General features: G+C 43.2%; 1 protein-coding gene across 1 annotated transcript in view; it reads left to right on the top strand.

Moving 5' to 3' along the window:
- The window catches only part of LTA4H (leukotriene A4 hydrolase), a 326790-nt gene extending 309512 nt beyond the window's left edge, over nucleotides 1-17278 (top strand). The window contains exons 18-19 of the mRNA XM_069229606.1: nucleotides 4362-4466; nucleotides 16533-17278. Coding sequence (XP_069085707.1) covers nucleotides 4362-4466; nucleotides 16533-16671 — 244 coding nt within the window. The 3' untranslated portion in view covers nucleotides 16672-17278. The remainder of the gene's footprint in view (nucleotides 1-4361; nucleotides 4467-16532) is intronic.
- The last annotated feature ends 2453 nt before the right edge of the window (nucleotides 17279-19731 follow it).

Genomic DNA, 19731 nt, shown 5'->3' with positions numbered 1-19731 from the left:
GTCTGATGCCAGGTTGTGAACAGGGATGGCACCGCTGCCTTCTAGCATCAAGTAATAACACACTTACCCAAGAAGAGTTCTAGGTCCACAAATCAACTTGCAGCTGAGTTAGACCCAGAGAGCAGGACTCACAAGTATCTGAGTGGGCATGCCTTTACAGGATGCCAGAATTTGTATAATATTTGGCAAAAACGTAAACAAGGATGGGAGCTCCACATCATATGATGAAAATCTGATGCTGTAGTTAAACATTGTGTACAGAAGGCTGTAGCGCTGGGAAAATCATAAGAGGTAATTTTGTATTGATTATGTCAAGAAAGTAGAGGGAGTACTATTTTCAATGGTTAAAGTCGAAGAACTTCCTTACCATCAAATTGACCTGTGCTTACATGAAACTATTGGTATCAGAAACGACACCTAGTTTTCTGGTATGATGGTAATTTGTACGTCCAGTTATGGCAGAGACAGTTCCTTCCTCACCACATGGTTTTGTGGGCTGAATTTGATTGTTTCCATCATGGCTTCATTAGGCTATCGGATGTCTTCTTACATCCATGCCTTGAGGTCCAAGCAGTAGGATTGCACATGTAAGTAATTGCGGTGGGACTGCTTTGTGATGTACAGTTGAGTGTTTTCAAAGCACGAGTGACACTGTCACATAGGTATTATTAATTATCAAATAATTTAGCCTAGAAGGTGTTAAACACTACAGGTGAAATAGTGTCCATGGATTCCAATGAGCAATATTTGCTTCTTTTGGCAAAATGGGCCTCACCTTGACTCTGTGCCCTCCATGTCAAAAGGGATATAAACTATTACTGTCTCTGTGGATATTCCTTTTAAAACAAGGACATGCTCCACTGTGTCAAATACACTGACCAAGGCATTCTCAGTCTTAACCTGAGGTCTAAACCCAGATTGTTAGGGAGAAATGTGTTGATGTTGATCAAGAATGTTCCAGAATTGACAGACCACAGTATGTTTGTGCAAGCATGACTAATATTGACAAGAGAAGTGATTGGTTGAAAATGACCAAAGACATTGGGGTGTAGGTGAGAGTGTTTGAATAGTAGGACTATTAAGTTTTTTTGCGTTTAAAGGATAAAAATACTTCAAAGATTGAAAGGTTTTGGGCAATAAGAGAGTTGTGGCTAGCGCTGGATCGAATGTTGAGTCTGTTGTCTTTAACTCAGACAGGAGACCATGTTTGAGTAAATCGTTTGCTGGACAAAGCGAAAAGATTTTTGAACATTTTACTCCTTTTTGGTGGTTGTCTGCATTGGATAGGATTCTCTCTGGGAAATATAGTTAATATGGCAGTGACTAGCATCAGTGCTTTAAAGTTTGCCTCTGAAATCTCTCTGTTGGGCACAGTCACAGACAGTATTCAAATTCATTGAACTCAGGCAAAGTCAGACTCTTTGGCAATCAAAAGTCATCTTTCAAATAGGGGATTCTGTGATGTGCCCACTTATTCAGCTCTGTGCACTTTCTGGAAACGTTAATGCTTTGGTGCCTCATACACATGTAGTGTACACGTAATACACTATTATCTATGCAGCATGTGCACATGGATTAATGTTGATGCTGCCAAGTTATCTATTTTTGGGTATGTTTTTCAGTTCTTTACGCACAAGAGACAGATGTAGTAAGCTAAAGTTACCCGTGTTTGGAGTCTTTTATTAGTATGCATACTCTCTGTCCTCAGTCGAGATAATGACTGGCTCTTGGGTGTGTGTGCACAGGCTTGAGAAGAGGCAGCAGCAGGAGAGAGCACGCAGAAAAATACCCACAATTTGCACTCTGTCTCTTTTAGTGAAGAGAAGCAGTTTTAGGTCCTAAGTCAATGTGACACTAGGTTTCTGGGCATAAAACTATGATTACCCAAGGCACAGTAACATTAAAATGTGTTGATTTCAAAGTTCCATTCTGAGATGAGACTTAAAAAAAACAAAATGACTACGTCCTATTTCAATGTATTTCTTCCAAATAGTGACAAAGTCCCATTCTGAGATGGGCCTTTGTGCCAGATATGGAAGTTAGATTTAGTCACACCTTTGCTCAAGAAAGCAAATGCCGACACTAAGATTTTGTCTAACTTCAGACCCATTTCCCTGCTTCCTGTTCTGGCCAACATTTTGGAAAAATTAGTCAACCAGAAATTCATAGACTATTTAGAATCGTCCAAACGCCATAGTTTTCAATCCGGTTTTAGACCATGACATTTCATAGAGTCTTCTCTCCTGGAAGTCTCAGAATCAATCAGGAATGTACTAGATAATGGAAACAATGTGGTGTTCATTCCCTTAGGTGTGTCAGTGCCATTCTACACGATATTGCTTGACATCTTACTACAGTGCCTGGCAGAGATTGGAATCTGTGTTGGGCCAGAGCATGGTTGACATCTTTTTTAGGAAATAGGAAACAAGTGGTAATTAAGGGTTTGTTTAGATCAAATACAAACCTACTGAAATATGGTGTTCCTCAGGGTTCGTACCTGAGCCCTACATTGTTCATCTATACATGTCTTTCCTGATTTCACTTGTGAAATCCTTTGGTATCCCTACTATGTCCTATTCCAGTGATACCCAACTGACCTTGTCGCTCAACAATAATTCCTCATTTTCTGAAGATAGTTTTAAAAACTGTCATCCCCAAGTCATCAATTGGATGAATGATATTCACTTAAAAGGTAACGTGGACAAAACAGAACTTCTATGTTTTGGTAACAAGAACCAGTGTTCTGCTTTGGCTTGGTGGCCGGATAATCTTTCAAAGCCTCCCCCTCCCGCAGAGGTACCAAAGACCCATGAAGTGAAGTTTGATAATGATCTTTCTTTCCGTCCTCATGTCAGTAGTCTCGGGGATGTGCCTCTCTTTGATTGAATCTTTAAAAATGTTCTTTTAGTTCCTTACTGTCATTTCACAGAAATCTGTGGCCCAGGCCCTGATCACGTCACGGCTCAACTATTGTAATAGTCCCTACCTGGGTATATCTAAATACATTGTCAAAAAATGGCAGCCCATCTAAGATGCTGCAGTCAGATTGGTCCTTAATTTGCCTTGACGATGTTCTACCTCAAAAGGACTAAGGGAACTCCATGGGCTGCTTGTAGAGAAGCAGATTTTGTTCAAATCTTTGACTCTAGTATACAGGGCGCTCTATAAGACTGGCCCTAAATTTCTTTCTGACCACTTCGTGCCTTATTACCCCCACAGAACTTTAAGATCAGCTCATAACAAATTGCAGAGATCCTTTTCTGTATTGAGGGCAAAGGCTTGGAACCAGCTCCCTCTTAATTTAAGACAAGTGGAAAATGATGCCATGTTTAGACAGTCTCTTAAAACTTTTCTTTTCTCAGCCCTCATTCAGGGTACCCGCTAATCGAATGTGAGATTAAACGTTTTACCTAGTTCTAGGGTTTCAGTACAGAGATGCTGTGTTTCTGGGGTGATTGCTGCGCTTTATAAATAACTAATTTAATTTCATTTTAATTCAAAGCCCACACAGAATACAGTGGTTGAGTGTACAGTTTTCGCTAAAACTGTAGTATGAACATTTATAGAAAAACAACTGATATAAACCACTTATCAAAACACCAAATAATTTCTCTTCATGAAAAAAAGAAATGAATTGAAGTATATTGTTGAAAACATTGGAAAAACCTATATAACATGAAAAAATGTTTAGTTGTTACAAACAACTTGGAGTCAAAGAAGTAGGAGGGGTAGAGGAAGGAGTAAGTGGGAGAATGAAAACTTGTAGGAAAAAGGAGAAAGATATTGGAGGGAAATATGAAATGCATTTAAAAATAGGTGAAGGCGGTTGGCAGGGGTCCACCAAAAAGTAAAATAGAGGAAGGAAGGAAGGAAGAAAATGGAGTGAGATGTAGGTATCTTGGTAGGGAGGAAATGATGTAGGGAGGCTTCACAGGATCAGAGGGGACTGGTGTATGTCCCTGGAACAGTAATTCAAAATACAAATGAAGTGTCCTTCTTGACAGGATGTCGGAAGGAAAAAATAACCCACTCAAACCTTGCAAAAATCTAATCAAGATGTCTCCATATTGATGATTGTTGACATTCACACCTTAAAGTGTGTAAAAGGCAGTGTGGCCAAAAACATAAGACATTTTATTAATAATTTTTTAAGCAAATTGTAAATTGTATTCATCCTCAAAACCTCGATAAAGAAGTTTAGATTAAATGGATTCTGAGAATTGGTATTCTCTGAATTTGTTTTTTGTTTAATCATACACTTATGGAAGTTTGTTACTTGGTACTTCACAAGTAACTTGTGTTAATTATTGTCACCATAATTGTGCTTATAGGTCAATATTTGGTTGTGTTTACATTTTCAGGTGGTTACGTCTCTGCATTAGAGCAAAGTGGGAAGAGGCAATTCCATTAGCTCTGCAAATGGCCACAGAACAAGGTAGAATGAAGTTTACTCGGCCTCTGTTTAAGTAAGTGCACGAACAATGTTAGTGTTTTAATTATTGAATCCAGGATATGCAAATGAATTGTATGTATTTTTATATACTAACAATTACATGAACGTGTTGTGACTTCTTCCTTCGGAATGTACTTCTCTCCATAAGAGGGACTGCATTGAGTGAGGTAATTTAAATGTATCTGATAGACTTTTAGTTGCAAATTCTTTACCAATGAATTTCCCCCAGGTGTCAGCTTGATCCAGAGAATTTTCTGAACAGTACCCCTGCACGCCGTTGCGTGGCGTTGATTAGCTCTGTGTCAGTTATCAGCTGCACCCGAAAAGGGCGTCACGGATCCTTAATAGGGGCTCTGACCAGTGATGTAACAACAAGTTTCATGGGGCACCCTTCAGTACAGTGCACTGTGAAAGGGTGGCAGGCCCGTGACTAAGTCTAGGGAGAGGGGTGCCCCCTCCAGGTACTTTGCAGGGGAGCCCTCTCAAGTTTCGTTGCACCACTGGCACTGACGTCCGCTCTTTTCTTTCCTTTAATTTTTTTCTTTTTACCTTTTTCAATTTTTTTTGTGTTTTCTACTCCTGGTGCGTCAAGGATTTCATTGAGTAAGGCTGGATTTAAGCCCTACGGGTCGTGTCATCGGGGGATGAACAGATCTGCACCTGTGTGTCTTTGGTGCCTGGAGCGTGACCACGACTTGAAGTTGTTCTACAAAGGCTTTGACGGAGCAGTCCCTGACTCTGATGGTGGCCTGACTCTCGACTCCACAAGTCGAGGTCCCGGTTGAGAGAATGGTCCCGGGAGCAGTCGGAGAGTCCTCTATCCCCGTCATCCCACTCCAAGTCCCCGGGATGATTGGGTAAGTTGAGGCACAAGAAGAAGAGGAAGAAGTCGAAGCATTCTTCCACTTCTCCTTGTCTATCGGCTGACGACACTCTAGGCATTGTTCTGACGGACCTGGGCAGACTCCGCGCCTCCCTGAGTTTCCGGGAGCTGAAGCGTCCCCTGCCCAACTTCGTAAATTGTACGAGGCCATGAGCCTCATTTTTGGGTAAGCCGACTCCATTGGAGCACCTTTGGGCCCCATGGAGTCAGAAGGGGCCCCTTCAGGTTCCACTCTAGTGGCTGCGGCCTCTGCACCAAGGGGAACCAAGGACCTGATTCCAGACTGGTGTCAGTCGTACCACCCTGGCCTTTCCCGAAGACCCAATGCTACTGATGCCGCCCATGCCCACGAGTGGCTCCATCCCCATTCTCATTACAGCCACCCACATGGGTGCCGTACAATGCAGAGGCCCGCAGGAGCCTTGCCCCCTGTGTGGGATCCTGAACCCCTTTCCTGTGGGATAGATTACAGGAATGGGAGGGGGTCACTGGACCCTTTCAAATACCAGCTCCAAGACCTTATGGACTGGCATACAGACTTCGGTAAGGCCAGCGGACTGGATACTTCTCCAGATACTGCCATGCTTTCTCCTCCTCCTGTGGCTACAGAGGTGGGGTCGTCCTACCCAATGGTGGCGAGAAAAGTAGTTGAGGTCCTGGACCTTGGGTTGTCTTTGGTGGCAGTCAGACCAAACCTCCTGCCAGACGTGCTTCAGCTGAGGGTTTCCTTCTCTGAACCAATGCTCCCCTTCAGTGAAGTCCTTATGGATGTTCTACTGGGTACCTGCTCCAAACCCAGCACAGAGTCTCCTGTGAACAGGAAAATTGCCTGCCATCGCCCCGTTCTGGTGGACCCAAGCTTTCTCACGCAACACCCCACCCCTGAGAGCTTGGGTATTCAAGCCTCCACTTCCCAGGGCACGTTCCCTTCCACACCCTTGGATGGGGAATCCAAAAGGTTGGATACACTTGGGAAGATTATTTTTTCTTCCTCCAGCCTAGCATTGTGAACACTGCATGCCTCTTGAGTGGTGATTCCCACATGCTTTTGGATATGATTGCACAAGTGCTGCCACAGGTCCCGGAGGAGGCTCTGGCTGTACTCTCTCAGGCAGTTGCCAATGGCCGAGACTCAGCAAGGTTAACTATCCGTTGTGGGCTGGAAGCGACTAACTCACTAGGCAGAGCGGTTAAGTTGACAGTGGCCCTGAGGCACAACACCTGGTTGAGGACATCTGGCTTTTCAAGGGATGTCCAGGCTCCCTTGAAGGACATGCCCTTTGATGGCACCCATCTCTTTGGAGACCAGGCAGACTCTGTGCTCAAGCGATTAAAGTCTTGGGCCTCATGGCAGCTCCACTACATCCCTCCCCCCAGTCTGCCTTTCACCCCTTAGAAGGCTATGGAAGAGGGGCCTCCAACCGCATTCATTCCCAGCCAGACACCATGCAGGGCATGCTGCCCGCCTCTGCATGGCCAAGAGTGTGGGATCCACCGAACTCATGGATCACAAAGCCAGTGGTCTAGCCAGTCCACTCCCCCTCCTCCTCTGCAGCACCCTCTAAGCCTTCCTAGTCTGACTCCCCACCAAGAACCAGTCGGAGACCGGATTTGCCATCACCTACTCCGCTGGCAATCCATCATGTCAGTAGGGTGGGTTTTCCAGATAGACTGAAGCGGCTACTCCATCCCCTTATAGACTACCCCTCCATCCAGGCCACCATCATACGATCGGATAATGGAGGATCACCCGTCCCTTCTCCACATGGAAGTTATGGCTCTTAGCCAAGGTAGCCATAGAGAGGGTTCCATTGACAGATGTAGGTTGTGGTTGCTATTCCTGTCACTTTCTGGTGCTCAAAAAGGACAATGGCCTCCACCCAATCCTAGACCTTCGATTCCTCAAGAAGGAGAAGTTCAAAATGCTGACTCTGGCTCAGGTTTTATCTGCCCTACACCTAGGAGACTGGACGGTAGCGTTGGACTCGCAGGACGCTTATTTTCATATTCTCGTCCTTCCTGCCCACAGATGTTACGTGAGGTTCATGGTAGGCCACAAGCATTTTCAGTTCACTGTGCTTCCTTTTGGCCTTACAAGTGCCCTTTGGGTGTTCACCAAGGCGATGGCAGTGGTCACACTCATCTGTTCAGATAAGGGGTTTCAGTCTTCACCTATCTCGACGACTGGCTGTTGAAGGCGGGCTCGCCCCAGGCTGTCGTCTCCTACCTCCAACTATGGCGACCTCCTGCATTCGCTGGGTTTCACTATAAACTTGCCAAAGTCACACTTGGCTCACTTTCAGGCGCTCCCTTTCATCAGAGCTGTTCTGGACACAGTGCAGTTTTGGGCCTTTCCTCCCGAGTGGCGGGTCCAGGATATTCAGGTTATGATACTGATGTTTCAGCCTCTTTCCTGGATTTTGGTGAGTGACTCTGAGGCTGCTGGGCCTCATGGCATATGCTCACTCTACAGTGGGGCCTGAAGTTCCAGTGGGCGCAGCATCTGGGGAATCTGTCTGACAAGGTCTAGATCTCGGAGGAAACTGCGCATGATCTGCAGTGGAGGTTAACGAACCACGATTGGGTCAGAGGCAGATCCCTCTTCCTTGCCAAACCAGATCTGACAGTAGTGACAGATGCATCACTCCTAGGATGGGGTGGCCACGTGGGGGAGGCGGAGATCAGAAGTGACTGATCTCTGGCAGGGTCCAGGCTCCACATCAGTCTTCTGGAGTTCAGGGCAATCAGGCTTGCATTGAAAGCTTTCCTTTTCTCTCTCAAAGGGAAAGTGGTGCAGGTGTTCAGACAACACCACTGCCATGTGGCACTGCAACAAGCATGGCAGGGTGGGGTCGTGGACTCTTTCTCAGGAGACTCTGCACCTCTGGACTTGGCTGGAATGTCAGGGCATATCCCTGGTGGTTCAACATCTGGTGGGCTCTCTAAACACCAAAGCAGACAAACTCGTTCAATGCATGGTCGATCACGAATGGAGGTTGGCGCAAGGTCTCTTTCAGCAATGGGGAGAGCCTTGGTTAGATCTGTTCGCCTTCTCAGAGAATGTATAATGTTAGCTGTTTTGTGCGCTGGAGTTTCCAAGGTGGCACTCACTTGGCGACGCTTTTTGTCTCGAGTGAAACTCAGGCCTCCTGTACGCCTTTCAACCAATACCACTTCTGCCTAGAGTTCCCAAGGAGATCAAGTACGACTGTGCCCAAGTAATTCTTGTGGCTCTGGACTGGGCACAACTAGTATTGTATCCTGAGCTTCTGAGCATGACCATCGATCCTCCACTCAGACTGCTTCTTCGGAAGGATCTTCTGTTGCAGCAGCAGAGGACAGTTCCCACCTGAACCTGTCCACTGTCCGCCTTCTTGCGTGGAGATTGAGTGGAGTCAGTTGACAGCTTTCGACCTTCCGCCTGAAGTCTGTAATTTTAGCTTGGCAGTCAGGCGTCCCTCCACCAAAAAGGTATACACCTGTCATTGGACAAATATGTGGCATGGTGTACCAACAAGTCTGTTAATCCCTTTTCTGCACCTCTGTCTGAGGTTCTTTTGTTCGTACTATCTTGACCAGCAGGGCTCTGCTTTGGGCACCCTTATAGGTTCTATGTCTGCTATCTCTGCTTTCCTCAGACTTCCAGATCAACCCCCCCTTGTTTAAATCTCCCATTGTTGGGAGATTCCTTATGGATCTCACCCACATGTTTCTGCCTACCCAGTTCATAATGCCCCAGTGGGATCTGAACTTGGTACTCACATTCCTTAAATGTTCTCCTTTTGAGCCCGTCATAATTGCCCTCTGTGGCTTCTCACTTTAAAAACAGCCTTTCTTGTAGCCATCACCTCTGCATGTAAAGCGAGTGAGCTGTAATCTCTTTCTTCGAAGCCACCCTTCATCTCTGTCCATCCTGACAGAGTGGTGCTTCGTACCAAGGACATATTCTAGTTGCCGATTCTTTACCACCCACCCATCCTCCCAGCTCTGCGAACTGATTTCTAGGGACAGACCTCCCTTTCAGGGCCCATAGTTTTGGTGCACCAGTCTGTGTTCTTCATGGCTCTGCACTTCTGGCGTGGAAAGTCGTGAAAAGAAACTGACGTCAGCACACCGGGGTGGCACCTATAAATGGCTGCCACGTCATCACAACACCAACAACGGACGTGGAGTCAACCAACGCCACCTGATGACCCGCAAGGGTATTGCTCGAAGAAAAATCTCTGCATCCAGTCTGACGCCTGGGGGAAATTCTAAGGCAAGGAATCTGCAACTAGAATATGTCTCTACCAGATAATTTGTTACCAAAGGTAAGTAACCTGTTTATGTGTGTATGTATTTATTTATGTGATTTGTAAGGTGCCCACACTGTTGGGCAGTTTGATTTTGGATAAAGTTAACAAAGGAGGTCTGCTAGAGCAGAAACTACAGTGAGGAGGCATATCATATTTGGGGGTGATCCAGTCACAATAAGTCTGAAGCAAGGCATACTAGTAGCTGACTTACAAGAGTAATTCCAAAGTGCATGAGGTCATCTTTTAGGGGTTGTGGACAGGCTAGCCTTGGATATGTACGGATCGACTCCTATAACGTGTCCATTTTATTATTTTACAGAATGTCAGTAGGGTCTAGGTGGATAAACTTTGGTGTTGGGCTTTTTTAGAAGGTGTGGGCATGCTAGATAAAGTAATCTGTGACAGGGAAGAAAAGAGCTCTAGCATAAGAGTCACTGCTTTTACGTCTTGATTATTAATTACTAGTTGACCATTACAAAGATCTCCTATCAGCCTGGATATGGTTAGTGCACTTCAGTTTAAAGGCTAGGCAGAGAGCGACATGTTGAGGTTTCTATAGCTCTGCCAGCGTTTTTACCGTTAATCTCTGTATATTTAGTGTTCAGTGATTTAGAAAAAATCACTATTTCAACCATTGCAGAGCTTTACTGTGTGAGAAGCAAATATAATGTTCCCTAAAGGATATTCATTCACAAGGATACGAACAAAAGATTGCCATTGAAAAAGATTTTCAAATTGTGAATCTTCGGGTTTGAGGATGGTGAGAAGATTATATGATGCAATGAGTAAAACCTGAAAACCATGGGATTTAAGGACCTGTGAGTAGGAAGAGGTCTAATTTTGGTACCCTGAGGCAACAGCAATTTGGCTGCGTCTAGTCTTGAATATGTGTTAGATTACTGCGTCATTGTCAGACTTCTGGGAGCCAATTTGAAATCTGCTCCTCGGGTTATATCCCAGGCAGGATTCGGACTCTCTCTTCATGTATGATTCCCTGCAGCAGCATCAGCATCCCATGCTCCTGGAGAAAAGGGAACTTAAGTCTGTGAAAGAGAAAATTAAAACAGTGAGTAACTTGAGCTTTCAGAGACCATTGATACGATTATGGGAGTTTCTGACACTAAGGCATAGTCTTGGTCCTTTTGTTTCAGTATTTTGTTGAATATAAAACAGCTGTCTTTTGGGAGGCATTTATCGCAGTTTTCTGGGTCTAGTCCCTTCTGGCAGACCCTTCCTGAGAGCTACACAATGTGAGATCCTAATCTTCATCTTCAACGAGGGTGTATTGTCCTTCACTGCATCAGATTAGACCATCTTCTGTCAGTTACAACAAAAAAGTAATCCTGGTGCTCTGGGAGCCCACAGTCTTGCAGTTATTTCCTGCTCGTCCTCGGTGCCAGGAAAACCTTCACTCCTTTCTAACAAATGATGAATGCGTATTAGAGTAACTGGCTCGAAAGATCCTTTAGAAGGGATAAGCTAGTATGCTAGGCAGCGTGCTCTCTCCCACTTTTGTGATTGGTTCCTTGTTGAGTTCTTAGACTGACATGTTCAATGGGAGGAACATGTGCTTTAGTAGTGGCGCAGAAATCTAAGAAGAATGTGAGCAGCATTGCCAGCACCCCAATATATATAGGGTTACTCCCTATTGAAGGCCACATATCGTAAAATGTGTCTAGCGATACACAGCACTGGCTGCACTAACAATGGTGAATACTGAAGACTCATCTAAAGTGTTATTGTGTGCTGCATTTACCACAGTGCATCTAGTCGAATTGTGTGCTACGATGCCAAGCCACGTGCTCCCTCCTGCCTTTCTGTGATTGGCTTCTTGTGGAGTTGTTTAGCTGTCGAGCTGTGGGATGCACCTGTGCTCTACGAGTGGTACAGAAACCTGAAGACTAAGCAGCATTGTCAGCATCCCAAAATTTAAATTGCTACTATACTGAAGGGCAGGTATCCTGAAAAAGGTGTCTAGAGGTACGCAACACTGGCTGCACCAACAGTGGTGAAGACTAAAGACTTTCAACTAATGTGAGTGTTTTAATGCACTACATTTACTACAGTGCATCTGGTATACCAGTCAATGTGCTCCCGCCCACTATTGTTATTCCATGCGTGTTCTTCAATCAGCCCCATCAGGAAATCAACCAATGCTGTCCATCTTGTGCAGAGCTCCTCTCTTTGGAGTTCAGGAGAGCTCGTGCACAAGTTTCATATTGGAGAATACATTCTTTGCCTCTCTTCTCTTTAGCTAACTTGGTAAAAGAAAAGCAATAAATCCAAAGGTATTTTTTGATTTGAGAAAATTCGAGAGTTGTAAAAAAAAAAAAAAATAGGTGATGACGACTAGTTCTTATTTTCCCAGCCATGAACAAAGATTGCTTGGATGCCCATCACTTAGGGGATGCAGACTTTCACAAGTTATGGAGTTATTCTTGCGGGAAATTGTTTTACTACTAGTTCTAAGCCTTGCTACTTTGTCTCAATATTTCTTCAGCGGTTTTTATCAAATGTGTCATCACGTTCCCCTTCATAATGAAAGGCTGAAGGTACATTTTATGATTTGGAGTGTGCTGCTGAAATCAGTGAGAAGGCAGTTAAGAATTTGAATGTGCTGGCCAATCTCTGTTGCTCTCAGTAAACCTGGAGAGCGCATGCGTTCTCGAAGACGTCGTCCCACAGTTCATAGCGGTAATGAATTCTCATCTGGAGGGAGCCGGCCACCACCACAGACATCCTGAAACTCGGATGTGCTAAGTGTGGGTTAAGTGCACTCAACAGTTCTGCAGATGCAAGCCCAGCGTCTGTAAGCCGAGAGAGCTGCATAAACCTACTCCAGTTCAGAAAGGACCATGGTTTAGGGATAGTTTAGAATACCCTTTGAGAAATCTACATTTCTACAAGCCTGTGAATTGGTGTAGGTTTGCGAGCTTGGGAATCTACTTTCTTGTACATCTCTGAGCCACTGACGGAATGAATGTAATGCTCCAGCAGAGCAGTGCTCAGTCACTATGCTCTGCACTTCACGGAGAAGCTGTCCTTCACCTCGAACCAGGTGCAGCTCCAAACCTTTTACTCTTAAGAGCTTTGCATTTCTCAAAGTCCATTTTGCTAATTGTGTAAAATTATTAGCACGACTGGTCCTTTAATGGCTTAACTGTTTTTCTTTTCTTCCATCAATGAGGAATTGACCATCATACAGCCCCTATAGAACCAACGAATGTTTATTACCTGGGTTGTCATTCACTCTTCCATATTATTTGGAGAGACTGTGACTCTGAGCAGTGATGTCGGTCCTCTTAAATTTTACCTGGCCCTTGCTCGAGGAACTGGAAAAGCTATTTCTGCAGTTCCTGCGTTCGAATTTGTGAATCTGAGTTTGTATTTGTTCAGGTCAGAATACCCAAAGTTAACTATAAGATCTCAAAGGCATTCCTTCTTTTCAAGGGTATTTAATATTGACAACTAAGAGCCTGATTTAGAGTTTGGTGGATGGATACTTTGTTACAAATGTGACTGATACTCTGTCCGCCTTATTACTAGTGCATTATTAGTGCATTATTTCTTCAGGTGCTTGTTTTGAGGCCGACTGGATAGCTTTCACATTTTTGATGGAATTCTATCCGCCAAACTCCAACTCAGGCACTTAAGGCCAGATGTACAACCTTTTGTTTTGTGACTTGCAATTTGCGATCCATTTGGGAATCGCGAATTGTGAGTCGCAAAACAAAATGTACAACACTGTTAAGTACACTGTTTGCGATTCCCAATGGGTCGCAAATGACCTACCTCATATATTCACGAGGTAGGTTGCAATTTACGAACCCATTGGGAATGACCGCTCTCACAAGGATGGTGGCCTGCTACGGACAGCAAACCACCATGTCTGTGAATGTTTTTTAAATAAAGCAGATTGTGTTTTTTTTAATGTATCTAATTTTCCTTAAAGAAAAATGAGCTGCATTTCAAAAAGAAAAAGGTAAAGTTTTCTTTTCATTTTTTCAGAGTAAACAATGGGTCCGTGGACCACTGCCTGCTCTGAAAAAATATTTTCGCTACTGTTCATAAAGGGGAAGGGTCTCTTGGGGACCCCTTCCCATTTGTGAATGGGTTAACACCAATGTGAAATTGGCCCTGAAAACACCCCTTCCTAATACTGAATCACAAAACCCAAACTACGATTCGGTAACAAGTTATTGAATCACAATTTGGACTTTGTAAATCCCCTCAAAAAATGTTCTAGTCGCAAATGGGCCGACTCTGTGAATCGGCTCATCGTACAGATTTTTAGTCTTTCATGAGAAACAGAAGGTATCAGAATATGAATCTTTTGGACCAGCAAATCGTTTGCTTATTTTGTGGAATTACTATGATCATTTACTTGTGGTAGAGTATTTCAAGAGACTCAGATTGTGAATGGTGTCATTATGATATTGCAATTTCATTTCAAGCTAGCTTTTCCATTCTTAGTTACTTGATTCTGGCAGCATCGGTACTATATTTGTATGGACGTAGTGTTCTGATCTTGACAGATGCTGCCAAACCAGTTCAGTAAATCGGTAAGCCAGACTGGGCCATCTGCTGAACTTTTCAATTTGGCCTTGGTCCAGCTGGGTAGGAGAGGCTGCAAACATATGTTATTTATGGTATAATACCTCGTAATGAAAGGTCTGTAATTAAATATTTACAGACTTTTGTCTGAGAAACATTTATTGTAGAATGTGGTGGACATTTTGGGCGAAGCTTGTTATGAGACTGTCAATGATGCTCCAGTGCTTGATATCACATTCTGAGAGCTCCTAAGCTGTCATTATGATTCTTTGTGTAGGAAAGTAACAAGCATTGGCAATGCCAATAGGTCTCGCCTATGCAAGAGTGATTGGTTTTGGCAATGTGTTTCAGCCATGTTGTATATCAGCGTGGCTGCTGTTCAGCATGGCTAAAAGCTAGTGGAGTGTCATGGAGTGGAGTGTCGTAGACAGGAATGGAGCGAGTGGAAAAGAGTGAAGAGGTGTAGAGTGGAGGGGCATAGAGTGTTGTGGAGTGGGATGGCATGTAGTGGTGTACAAGGGAGCAGAGTGGACTAGTGTGGCATAGGGTGAAGTGGCTTGGAGTGTCGTGGAGTGGTGTGGCATGGAGTGGCATAGAATGGAGTGTCATGGAGTAGTGTATTAAGTGGAGTGGCTTAGGTTGCGGTGACATGGATTAGAGCATCATGGAGTGTCATAAAGTGGAGGGGCATACGGTAGAATAGATTGGCATGGAGTCTCATAGAGTGTTGCAGAGTAGAGAGGTGTTGCTTTGAGTGGAGTATGCATAGTGTGGTAGCTCACTGCCATCACAGCAAACACATTTTCAGTTAAAATGACTATTACATTTGCACAGACATAGTTTTACTGATAAAAGTATACAGCACACAAACAATGATATGTGGAAATAGGCATCACCTATTTATTTGTGTTATGCTTATTAAAATATTTGTTTCCATCACTCATCAGAATTACAAAAAAGTGTGCTTCATTTGTGCTTTCTGTGGTACAAAATAATAATATCCTCCAGCCTATGACCAGCAGGATTGTTATATAAATCCTCTTACTTTGTAGTGGAGAAGGAAAAGTAAACACCAGGCTCCCTAGAAGACAAAAGTCAAACATTTAAATTTCATCTTTGAATGCACAGTGGAAGACCATATAAAAGCAAAATGTTAAAGCCTGTCAACTGCTTGTTAACCATTGAATTCCAGCATGAGTATTTTGGGGGTCTTTCAGCCCCCACACACTCCTCTACTTTCAGTGCCTATGGCGTGGGTGCAAATTTGAGGGGGGGTGTTTAATTTATGCTGTTAGTAAAAAGCACTGTCTACAAGCTTGTTAATTGTGGTCCGAGTATTGTTCCTCACAGGCATCTAGTAGTAGCAGAGATGAGTTGAATCAGTCAAGCAGAAAGTGAGCACTCGTGGAAGAATACAAGTAGCCAGTCAAAGAGGTGGTAAACAGGCTATGCTCTGTGGAAGGGTAAAGATATGCTGAACAACTTAAAACAAATAAAGCCAGCAAATAGAAAGCAATCAAATGTGAGTTACAAACCTCAAAGCCAATGGTTAGCTATGGGCAGAATGCATTCCCAGTGAAGTTTTCAGAATGTCCCCAATGAGTCTTTTGCAGGGAGCTTCTAAGCTTTGACTTAAAAACAAGTAGAGTGCCAATATGTTCACAGCTCTGGTATTCATGTGAATGGTAAAACACATTTGCATTGAGTTTTCCCTAGTATAGAGAAATGAGAACTAATCTTGTGCGTTATAATGAAACCCGTCCTATATCTTGCCCAGTTTTTGGAGGCTGCTATCTTGCCCATCAACTAATGAGCATCCTTAGGTATAAGAGGGGGTTGGTACAGTTCTCAAGTAGAGACCACCTGAGGTGAGATCAGGAAGCTGACAGTATACCAGTTTTCAGACAGGCTGCGTTTTACTTTTTATACGCTATCCTACGATTTAAGATTGGCTGCTCTTAATTCTGTATATCGTGTATAATCTTTACCTGAGTTGCCTCTGCTGATGACTGGAAGAGATAACGGGTTATTTTTGGTAAACCACAGTTATTTTTGCAAGCTCAGCCTTAATCGCCTTCATATGTAGGATCGCTTACGTGTAAACTAATGCTATTTAGTTAAAGCCGTATATTTAGGTATTTTTGTTAGCCCAGCAGTAGGTTAAACTATGAGTGGACTTTCTTTCAAATATGTTAAATTAAGTGGCCAGATACATTTCTGACCCGTTGCTGACTAGTAAATCAGATTATAACTCATTCTTCACAGCTCTTTAATGTGTTCAGTGACCATGCTGTAAATGCCGTTTTGCGTGCCATTAATATGTTCGGACGTATTTGTTTCCTTACAGGGACATCTATAACTTCGAAAAGGCCCGCACACAAGCTGTCAACGCGTATCTTAAGAACAGACCCTTCATGCACCCAGTGACGGCCATGCTTGTGGGGAAAGACTTGCAGGTGGACCCCGCACAAACAACTGCTTTTTAAGGGACAAGATGGCGCCAATAAACGAAGTTATATCATGCCAAGTGGATTTCTTACACCTGCAAAACTCATAACTGTTTAAAGCACTAACACTAATATTGTTTGTCGAATGTACAAGCTGGCATTTTGTAATGTACATTAATATCAGATTAATACAAAGATGAGAACTGTGTAACTTTGCCCTTAAGCGAGCAGACGTGAAGTGAGCTTTTGCAGTTTTTTAAAAGTATGTTATTATCCTGCATTTACTTATAATACAGCTCCAATGCACACGTATTTATACATTGCACAGCCGTAGGTTGAGTTAAAATAAGGTAGACTGACAGCACGCTGATATGAAATGCAGTAGTTGCACAAATGTATGCTTTGCCCCTGAGCTGACCTGCAGAATTGGACAACCTGTTTCAATTTCTCTGAGACAAATGGCATCCACATTATGGTTTTTATCGTGCAGTCTTAAAACGGTTGTGATATTTATCAATTTTAAGAGTCATTAATGAAGTAGCAGTTTTAATATAAACTTAAAAGACAAAAACAAAACTTCTGGTACCCTTTGTAATCAAATTCAATCCCTTCATCTCTGGATCAAATTAAACATTTTTAAAGACAATTATTTCTCTGTATGAGCGTTTATTTTTTAATATGCTATATGCAAGCATAGCTAAAAATCTAATTAGTAAATACGATTTTGGGTATGATGTACAAGATGATTTAGTTGACTGAAACCCGGAATTACAGAGTTTGCAACTGCTAAATCACCTCTTCTGATATACCAACACTTTTTGCGATTTGGAAAACTTTTTCTGAATCACAAAATGTGTTGAACCCCATACCAGCATGCAGCTTGAAAGGGGCGTGTTAAAGACGTTATTACCAAATTGTGAGTTAGTAAGGTATTAGTTGTTTGCAACGTTAATCCCAGACACAAACCATTGGCTCCCAAATTGGGGTGGTAATTGACTAGGGACTTGGATACTTTGCAGGGAGGTGGGTGGGGTGTTGGGAATGGCTAGACAGTCTAGAGGACCACTGTCTGCTTCCACTGAATTGTTTCAAAAGTGAAAACTTTTTTCTTTTTAAGGCAGGGCGGGTTTCTCTAAGGAACCTGGACTCACACCCTGCAACCCCACCCCCCCAAAAAAAAATCTTTCACATGGATGATGGTCAGTTGTCCCTTGTGGGCTACCATCCGTGTGATTGTAGCCAATCACGTAGGTTTCGAATTGCAACCTTCATAATTTTTATTAATAATCGTTTTAGAAAAAAGGGCAACCCATTAACCCCTTGGTAGCTCAAATATCAATATCTTTAAAAGTGTAAAGCAAAATCTTTGTGTGTTTATCGACTGAAATTAGTCTTAGTTGATGTGGCTCCGCTGAAGGAATATAGTGGGAAACGCAGTCGGCGGTCTACTCGTAAGTAGGTTAACTCTGAGGTAAGTTCCAGTGGATAAACACACAAAGTTTTTTCTTTATGCTAGTCGGGGTGAAATACTAAGTGACTAAGTCCACGAGTATCGAATATTTTTTGTCTTTTATTGTGGGTCATCATGAAACTCCTGTAATATCCAGTGTCTTGAAGGTGGTCTCATGTACAAATGGCACCCAAGACCGAAACGTCGACGTCTGCTCCACCTCCCATAAAATAATTCATGATCTTTGGATCAAATGAGATTGAAGGACAGGTTTTATTTTTATAGAGTGTACTTCACATACATTGATCTATGTTGTTTCAAGAAGGCTCCTTTGTTTCAATGGACATGATGTTGATGTATAGTGGGTGTGTTTATTGTATGAACCCTGTAACTAAACACAATACAATTCTTTTCTCTGAAATATATAGTTTGCGTATGCCTGAATGTACTTTTCAGATTTATATAACTATCTTTGGTTGTCTTTTGAATAATTATTTCAGACACCAATCTTCATTGATATTTATGAGTTCATAAATAATCCCCTTGTCAGCAATTTACCTTCTGAAATAATTGTATTAATAAGGAAATTTGTTCTTCGCCCCTCTGCGATATTTTTACTGACCTATTTGATCTATTTGTACACAGATTGTGTTTGCAAAAAATTGGTGAGCAATTTGCACCTACGTTTTGTAAATATGGTCTTTGTACTTCAGGCCCCAAGTTCTTTGGAGATGGCTGGAATCTTTTGACCAGTGTTTTGAAGAATCTGAATCTACACCAGCGAGTTTGCAATGATCCAGTACTGAAACAAATCGGCCTTTTGTCCTCTTTTGTATTCTGCACATGTCCTCGCCACGCTCGCCATCAGCTAGATCCACACAGCACTCGTTAAGGCATGACTTAAGCTACCTCAGCAATGCTTTGCACATCTTCAACCCAACATGCTCCTTCCTCATCAGCTGTGTCCCCATGACCTTGTACCACGCTGTGCACACAAGGGTGCACGGGTGAAGGACCACCTATATTTGGGGGAACAGAGGGAAAGTATGTCAAGCAAGTAACTGCACACACCATGGCCTGGAGGTTGAAAGTGAGGCTTGCGGGCGCTGCCTTGGAGAGCTGTTAGTTACACGGAAGGAGACTGAAATGCACATTTTGCTCTGTTTCTCATGGCGAATATCTGTAAATAGAACATGATCTCGGGAATTTTAATAGTGCCATCGTCCCCTGCTCTCAGATTTGATTGGGGTAGTATCGTAGGTATAGCTCATAATTATTCAGTCAGGCACCAGTGGCCTCAGTGTGAATCTGAAGTTACTTTAGGTCAGCCGTATCACAAGTAAAATTGAAGGAAGTTCCCCTCCAAGCTTACTACAAAGACCCGGCAAAGAGTTGAAGTTGTGAATAAGGACCTAGTGGATCAAAGCTAGTTACACACTCTTCCGATCATCATCTCAGTCACACAACGCTTGGTTAAACTAGAATTCTGGGATATGAAGTGTCTGACACTAGCGCTGTACAACAATAGAATGTATGGCTTCTGCCTTCCCGGTTTCACCCTCTCACCCAGAGTTTACTGCGCATAGGTATTGGCTTGAAATTAGATCTGCTCAAGTTCAAATGATCAGTATATCCAAAAACCAGACACT

The sequence above is a fragment of the Pleurodeles waltl genome, chromosome 4_1 (assembly GCF_031143425.1).
Source record: "Pleurodeles waltl isolate 20211129_DDA chromosome 4_1, aPleWal1.hap1.20221129, whole genome shotgun sequence".
NCBI lineage: Eukaryota > Metazoa > Chordata > Amphibia > Caudata > Salamandridae > Pleurodeles > Pleurodeles waltl.
Note: the sequence above shows the minus strand (reverse complement) of the source record. Positions and strands in the feature narration are given on the sequence as shown.